Raw genomic sequence first — 8,945 nt, 5'->3', positions numbered from 1 at the left:
TTAATTCAGGTTTTTTGTTTGTTGGGGGGGAAGGGGAGATGAAAAAGAGGTTAAAATAATGATGTAGCAGGCTGGGATCATGGAGGAGCATATACGACAGGTCAGGTTTGATAAAAAAAAAAAAAAAAAAAAAATCACACCCAAGCAAGTATAGCCATAGGCTTCTATTGTGCAGCTGTACGAGCAGTGGGTTCCTAGTCTTTTTCCTGTGGCAACTCTACTTCCAGCCCAGACCTGATGCCCATAATGGAGTTTGTGGGGCTCACAACCCACTCACATGGGCCATAACCCCAGACCTACACTACCAATCATTCAGCACAAGATGGCAATCTTATGTAGGCAAATATTGAACAAGGGTACCACTGCCCATACAAGCCAGCATTTCAGCAGGAGTCTTATGTACCAAGAGGAGATTTTGATGTCTAAAGCTGGAAAGGGCATGGGGGGTGGGGTGGGGAGGGGGGGGCAGGGACCAGCTCTGACAGTGGTTACTTGGGGGAAAAACCTTGTTCCACTTCCCCCTCACCCTGATCCAGGCATAACTAAAATTCCATGCTTCGGTGGTCTGCTTTCTTGCTGCACCATATACTTCTCAGGGAGATGAGCCTAACCCTGTAAAGAAGTGGGATGGGAAAGAGGTGCATTTATACAGAACCAAGGGAGGTGCTCCAGCTGCTTGCTGCTGTTTTTATTTCTTCAAGTCAGCTCCATGGCTCTAGTAATGAGCTCTAGTTGACAACAAGCGACACCCTTTGAAGTAAAAAACAAAAAACAACCCCCCTCCCCTGCCATGCACAGCAAACAGCTAGGCAGATCACCTTTACATAGTCAACGTGCTGCCCACTAAACAGGTTGTGAACCATCCCGCATCAATAGACAAGGGTTGTACTGTAGTGCACAGTACTCAGTGTTAAGAGTTTAACAGGGCCAGTTCCAGGGGGTTGTAATAAAGTTAAATACCAGCTGCCTGGTATCACCAGCAGCCTCTCTTGAGGCTGCAGTGAGTGTCCATTGATTTTATGGCCCACTGTGATCTGTCCCATGCCTCCTAAACACTTCATTCCACAATGTGTTAACCGTCTCTTTCAATGGTCTTGACCTTTCACTAACCAAGCTATCCTTTCTTCAGCAATGCTGCTGTCTGTTAGTTGCTCCCAGTAATATAACTCCTGTTTAAACAGGATTACAGCCTGGGGTTGTTTGGTTGGGTTTTATTTAAATTCTAGCTAAAAACATTAACTCAGGTATGGAAATAGCTTTCAGTGAAGCATTGGATGCACTATTAAGATGTTCAAGAAAGCCTTTAAAAAAAAAAAAAATTAAATGGGGTGGGGAGAAAATAAGTGAGATGTCCATTGAATTCTGATGAAACAGCATCTTTTGCCTACTTAAAAAAATAAAATAAAATAAATTAAAGTACATTCCAATAAGTATAGCCCTTTGCCTCTAGCTTATTAGTAAAAAGTCTCATTTCTTTTCAACACAGCCTATTTTTCCTAGTTAAGTGGGATGATGCACCACATTATCTGCACCCCCATTTCAAAGGCCTACATCCACCCATGGAGTTTAGTGTACGATTTGAATTTGAAAGGCATGTTCCACTATTTCTGTTGAGGGGCAGGAAGCAGCAGCTGAAGTGAAAAGATGAGTCAGAAGATCCTTCCAAGACTAGCAAGCCCTTGGACTTGCTCAAGGTACTCTATTCTCTCACAAGCAAGCAACATGTTCCTATTCATCTCACCATTTTTAGGTACAAAGTCATTCAATCCAAAGACTCGTTTACACCTGGGCCAACCACAGGAAGCCTTGGGCACAAGCCTGGAGCAGGGCTTGCATGCCTGCCTCTAATGGCTACAGCAATATACCTTACCTGCTACCACATCCCAGAGATGCAAGTATTACTTAGGGTGATCTAGTCTCTGCAGGGAAGTGGGGAGGATCCTAGGTAGTCAGGGAGGCAGATCAGAGAAGCATGCAGTGGTAGTTACTGGCATTAAAGGCGGTTTCACCATATACACAAGGCCTTAAAACTGACCATCACAGCCTTGCTCTATCAGCATATGGCCACTTCATTATTAATACTGGAAGGGCCAGATTTTGTACAGCATTATAATAGCTTCTGTCATCATGTGAAGTGATAATTAAGACTGCAAAGCAATTCCAGGATTAACCTTGGTCTCAGAAGCACATAACATTCAGCTTCAGCTGAAGCTTCTTCCCCCACACTCGGTCTTTACAGGCGGGAGGGGAAAGATCTAGTTTGAACAAAGCCCTTCCAGCCATCGCACTCATCTATACCCTCAGCTAGGATTTTATAATTCCTTCTAGCTGGCATGCTAATAGTAACTGGTCAATGAGGACTATGACCTTTATGAAACATTAGTCAACTGATTACAACACAACACATGTAAGGTGGTTTGCACTGCAGCTCTCAAGCATACATGCAGTTCAGTCCCCTGGCTAATCTAGGCACTGTTAAAATGTGTGCTTTGGTAGACACCAGACCGCTTTCAGGATTTTAAAGGATTTCAGAAAAACTCCTACATAATGACTCGTGTCTAAGGTGACAGTGTTTGTAGTACAAGTATGCATGCGCTTCAGGGTAGTTTAAGGGTTACTTGCCATAAAACCTTAAGTTGCTTTAAATTTTCTGCATCATAAATGTCTAAGCTAGAAAGTTCTGCACGACCGAGTTTGTCACTACAGTACATGAAAACAGGTCTTATGCCATAGTAGTTTTCTAATATTTAGATAAAAGTGTAGGCTACATGCAAGTTGCACCTTCTAGTCACCCAGCAAATCTATAACAATAATTCTGCCAAGTGAGAAATTCAACTTTGTCAAGTTTTTCAAAAAGTTGTCAGGAAAAATGGCTGAGTTAATGCTGGAACCACAGGTTCAGTCAGCCTTTGTCGTCAGTGCTTCCTACACAAAGTAAAATGCTTTTTAGAAGTTAGACGATACTGACTCAGCTAATTCCAATTCTTAAATCTTTTTCGCCCACCTCTTCCAGTTTCCGCAAATTGGCATTTTAGCCTGAGCCTTATATTTAGTCTCAATGAGAAGAGGCAATTTAACATAAGAAGCTTTTTAAATCCAAAGCAACACTTGCATGTTCTTTTATATCACACCATCTTGGAGAAGATGAAAGAAAAACACTTTGCTTCCACAATTTCAAAATGATCATTTACATGGGGCTAATGACAGGCTATAACCCTAGCATAGTTAGAGTGGCTAGAATGAAAACCCTTCTGCTACACAAGCTTGGGGCAAAAAGCATAATCTAGTATTCTTCAAGGCTAAGCTAGTTACAACAGCACAGCTTTCACCAATTCTGCTTTTATTAAGTTCTCTGAGAAAGTGGGGCTGGGAGGAAAGAGGAGCAGGTAATCTTACCACAAAGTTACTGAGACCCCATAGCTCTAGGGGTTTGGCTTCAGTAGTTAACAATCCCTCCTTTCCCTTCTGATTCTTGCTCCACCTAAATTTTTAAGCCAACCACCTGGGAGGGGTAGCAGCATTTCTATTGAGGCAGTGCTGAGAGATTCAATTGACTTCATGGCCCATAGTTTAGTAGGGAGGTAGCACTTTTTAAGTGGTCTTGATGTTCCACTACTCAAACTATTTCTTCTGCAATTTTTACTGCGTTAGCCACTCCTGGTAGTCTCCCTTCTATGTCACAGCCCTGAAGACAGTTTTTAGCTGTAGCTAAAAGCCTTAATTCAGGTTTGGCAATATTAACTCCGGTATTGAAATGGCTGACAAACGAGTGTAGGAGACACTGCTAAGATGGCTAGATTTTGTTTTATGAAGCCAAATAAGAGATATCATTATAATCAAGTGTATAAGACTAAGGATGCAATTATTTCTCACAATACTTGCCTAGTTTGTGAGGGCAGGGGGGTAAACTTTATAGTCTAGTAAAAGAATACACGTTCCAGTAATGATTTTTACTTTGATCTTAAGCTGAACAATACAGTGCTAGCCTCCTAGCATATTAGTAAAGCATCTAGTTTCCTTTTAGCTGGAGAAAGGGTTGTGTTATGATAGCCCACACCATCTGCACTCCCCCATTCTTAAATCCTAGCTCTGCCCATGGGCATTGGGATTCATATGGACAAACCCAAAGTTAAACAGGAGAGGAAGCTGTTTGTTGGTGGCAAGTTTATCAGCCATGACATCAAGAATGTTTTAGGCCCTTATTTACAACAAGCCGAACCCAGACACAGAAACCCAAGGAGGAGCATGTCATGTTTTAGACAAGATCATCTATAGCATTTCAGTAATAAATCAGATTTATGGAGTTGGCTCACAGCTGGAGCTTTCAGCACAAGTAGTTTTACACTGGCTGTTAAATGAACCGAGCCAGCCTGAGAGCACAAAGACTTACCAGGAACATCTAAAACTTCAAACTTATTTACCTGCTTGAGAGAGCAACATAATACAATCAAGCAAGAAGAAAAGCAATTATGAAGTCCCCCACTTTCTCTCAAACACATGCTAGCTCCCCAGGGGCAGAAGGAGTTCTAATTTTATGGGTAGGGAGAAAGAAGAGAAATACAGGGCACCCAAGAATACTTGCATCATAAGCTTAAAAATTCCCCAAGCAAGCTACTCTAGTTTCTTTCCATTAATTTAAAACTAGAGGACACAGTTCTCTCCTCCTCCTGCTTTAACAAGCAGCTTTAGAAGAAAAAAAAAAAGCCCAGCTTTTCCTTGGAGTACTCACTCTCTTACTTCCATGAAGTAGAGGAGGATCACAAGGCTTATGCTTAAGAAAATGGTAGACTTACCATTGCTATAGCCAAACCACACCTAACCCCAGCACCAACAGTAACATGCTAATACAGCTGGTTTCTGTCTGATTTATAGAAGTCTGTGAAAAGCCCAGCTGTGCAGGGGCCAGGCCATTGTGTATTAAAGGGACAGCACTGCTTTCTTTACCTACCACCCCTGTAGAGCTTCATGGCAGGGCTGGTGGGGGAAATTTTCTGGGAATTGCATTTTGTAGGGGCATTCAGTTCTGTTGAAAATTAAGTTGTATGAAATGAGTTCAAGTTCAATTGCATCTTGGAAGAAAACAAAGGGGGAAATATTTCTGGCAGTGTCCACACTTATCCCCTGGTCATTTGAAGAATGGAATCTTTTTACGATGCATTTTTGTTTCCCTTTTCCATATGGTATTACAATACACTACTAAATTAGAAAGTCAATATGAGAGCAAAACATTTTGATTGACCTCAAAAGCTTTCTTTTCTTTAGGAAATCTCCTTCAACATGTCTGGGTTCTAGAGCAAAGCCAGATCTCAATCTTGAAATCCTTCATGAAACAGAACTTCCATCTTCTGCACAGCTCTGCTTTATCCTGGATACAATAAGAGAGGAAGGGAGGGCACTGGCAAATGGAGCCACTCATATGCAGACTCCTTAATGACGTTCATTTCATTAATGATATAGGTGCTTGTCCTACAATTGTGGTGGATCCCACAGTGCACAGACTGACTCAGCTATACCAGTAGCTGTATGCAAGTAGGATCATAAAAACTAGTGCTGGTATACGTTAGACAGCAAGGAGCAATTTTAATCCTGTGACCATTGTGCCCAGCTCCACAGAAGGTACCTGAATTGCAGCAGAAACGAATGTGGCCTCTGGTGATCGGTGACATTGTGAAGACTGGGGTCTGCTTTGTTTGGGTGGACAGACATACACGTAGTCACCACATTTGAGGGGCCTACATCAAAGCATAGCTGTAGCCTATTATTGTTCTCTGTTGCTATACTTAATAATGCAGGGATGCCTCAGTCGAGCCTGAGTCCTCACTGCACTACATACTGGACGTATTCCCCGGTTTGTAGAGTGTATGGGGTAAATAGACAAGACAAGCAAGGGGCAGGAGTGCAGAGAGGTGATGTCTATCACTCCTGTGAATCCTCTCCCATTGCTCCCATCTCTCTCTCTCACAGTCTTCAGTGCGTTTATCCTAACAGTAGTGCTGTGAAGTAGAATAGTGCTGTTGTCCTCTTGGCATATGGAGAAGAAGTAAGGCCAGGTGATCTGCCCAAGTCACAGAAAGTCTGGAGCAGAGCAGAGAACTGAGTGGGGGGCAGCCAGGTCCAAGCTTAATACCATGATGCTTGGACCATCCTTTCTCTTGTCTGAGGTCCCAAAGCAAATGAATAACGGAGTTGGGAATAATATCCAGTTTTCTTGACCCCTACTTCAGTGCCTTAACCACTGCTCTGCATTGCCTTTCCAGTGGCTTACAAAGGGAAGACTAAACCGTTTGAACCTATGGTACAATATATGACAGAGGTGTGCTTACACATGGTCATTCTGGTTGTGTAGATGGGATGAGTGGCCCTTCATTCTGGATTTGGTACATGCAACCCAGAACTGGGTTGTATCGGAGGGGTGTGTAAGAGATGCTTGCACTGTCTGCATGAAATGTGTCTCTCCTGAGGCTAAAATTGAGGGCTCTAGTCTCATCATCCTTGGACTCCACTACCTTCACTTTTAAAAGGGAATCGACATCAGATCTCAATCTTTTTTGCCTTGAGGCACCCCTCAATAGATACAAGACACTTCTTGATAGACTTGAGGCACACCTCAGAAAATGCCTGCTGTTAGTTTTCACTCTTTTTTACTGCAGAAAAATACTAGAGCAATTCTTGTGTTGCAAACTGCTCAGAAAGACCACAACAAGTCAGAATGTTTTTAGCAGTATGGATTCCTATTTGAAAACTTGGGGTTTATCTTGTGAATCATGTTTGCACACCTAACAGGTCTAACATTGTGTGACACCCTTTAAAAGAGCTCAAGGGACCCCGGTTGAGAATCACTGGTCTACAGTACCTATAAAGGTAAGATGTTTTAGACAAGCCACAACTCTTTAACCTACTAGAAAAAAAGGTTAAAGAGAGCTTGAAAGCTCATGATAGATATATTCAGACTAGAAATATGGGGCAAGTATTTAACTGCAAGGGCAAGTGGCCAGTAGAAAGACAGGCTTAGGGTACTGGTGAATCCTAGCATTGTGCAAATGATTTTTGATTCAGCCATCAAACCACAGCAACATTCAGTCTGAACCCAACTGAGAAATTTTCATTTTTAATATGCAAAATGAAAAAGTGAAAAATGTGCATTTGTGGTCAAATGAACAATTTTGTTCAACCCAAAATGAATAATTTGCATTCTATTCGGGGCACCTTTATGAAAAGCAGTGACACTGACAGGCATGATGAGCACTACTGACAAAATCAGGGAGGAAGAGGCAATAATTTCCTTTTCCCCCAATAGTTCAGGTGTTAGGTCACTCATGCAGGATATATAAGACCATTCTTTAATTCCCTTCTTTCCTGGAGTGGATTTACCCAACATTTGCAAGGGCATCCCCCTAAGCTCTAAGCCTGTGATTTTCAACCTTTTTCATTTGTGGAGCCCTAAAAAAATTCAAATGGAGGTGCAGGCCCCCTTGAATTGTAAGGGTGGTTATTCACATACTTTTGGCTGATCAGAGTCATCTTTCGCAGACCCCTTAGACATAGTGTGCAGACCCCCCATGGGTCCACAGATCCCAGGTTGAAAACCACTGCTTTTGGCCATTTTGGAGGTGGGTTACTCTGGGTACTGCCTAATGACCCTGCTTCATTGTATAAAATACTCTCTTGTTCCTTGGATCAGAGGCTGGAACCGAGGTGACTCAACTCCCGGGTGAGTGATACAACTACTTGGCTACAAAAAAAGTTCTTGTTTTCTTATACATATACAAGGTGGAACAACTCCAACAGCTCAGACTGAGGTTCACTCCTCCTAAAATACTAGAAAGTCTATTAGTTAGGACTGTTTCCTGATTATGGGTTCAAGTCCCTGCAGGCAGATGTGGGAATTAAAACTATGCCTCCCATATTCTGGGTGAGTACCCTCACTAGTAGGTTATAGGATAAAAGCCTCAGGAGAGATATATGCTGTGCACCTTCCTGCTGGCTCTGTTTTATTCACCTAAAAGTATTTGGCAAACCTGATTCCAACTCAAAGTGTCAGGCAACACACTAGTCACATACTACAACAACAATGACTACTACTACCATTATGTATATTTGAATCTCCGTGGGGTGAGATATATATGTCAGAGCTGGTTGTCTTTTTTTTTTTTTAAAGATACAACATATGGGCTCTATTAGGAGACATTCTTTGACTTGGAAATCAGATTAGATTAGCGTAATTAATCCTTCCTGGCCTTAACGTCTATAAATAATACATCTAGTCTAAACACGTTCCTCTAGCATGAATAAAATAACAAGGAATTTGTTAGATTTCTTTAAAAGAATTGCAAACTCCAAAGGCTAAAATTCCCGTCCCAGTAACACTGGTGTGTGCTGTAGCATTGCTCTAGGCACCGAACCCTATGGGCTGATTTCTGTCTTATTTCATAGATTTCATAGACATTTGGGCTGGAAGGGACCCTGGAGGATCATTGAGTCCAGCCCCCGCCCCAGGGGCAGGAAGTCAGCAGGGATCATAGGATCCTAGCAAGATAAGCATTCAAATGTGTTTTGAAGGCATTCAAAGTGGGTGCTTGAACCCCCTCCCGTGGCAGTCTGTTCCAAACCTTGGGGGCTCGGACAGTGAAGAAATTCTTCCTTATGTCCAGCCTGAACCGGTCACAGTGGAGTTTGTGACCGTTGGATCTTGTCATCCCTTGGGGGCTCTGGTGACATTCCCCCAGATCCTGATGAGCACCCCTGATAAGCTTATAGGTGGCCACCAGATCACCCCTGAGCCTGTGCTTTTCCAGGCTGAATAGCCCCATTGCTCTCAGCCTTTCAACATAAGGTCTGTTTTCCTGCCCTCTGATCATGTGTGGCTCTCCTCTGCACCCTCTCAAGCTTCTCCACATCCTTTTTGAATTGTGGAGCCCAAAACTGGACTCAGTACTCCAGCTGCA

The 8,945-nt window shown here is 42.7% G+C and overlaps 1 protein-coding gene across 1 annotated transcript in view; it reads right to left on the bottom strand.

The window, feature by feature from the left end:
• LOC109315846 (tubulin alpha chain-like) overlaps positions 1–4,895 on the bottom strand; it is an 8,324-nt gene extending 3,429 nt beyond the window's left edge. Inside the window, exon 1 of the mRNA XM_019543784.1 lies at positions 4,794–4,895. Coding sequence (XP_019399329.1) covers positions 4,794–4,796 — 3 coding nt within the window. The 5' untranslated portion in view covers positions 4,797–4,895. The remainder of the gene's footprint in view (positions 1–4,793) is intronic.
• Positions 4,896–8,945: the final 4,050 nt, after the last annotated feature.

Source organism: Crocodylus porosus, unplaced genomic scaffold (assembly GCF_001723895.1).
Source record: "Crocodylus porosus isolate Cpor-Errol unplaced genomic scaffold, CroPor_comp1, whole genome shotgun sequence".
In the NCBI taxonomy this organism is placed as follows: domain Eukaryota; kingdom Metazoa; phylum Chordata; order Crocodylia; family Crocodylidae; genus Crocodylus; species Crocodylus porosus.
This window is presented reverse-complemented; position numbering and strand designations above follow the sequence as displayed.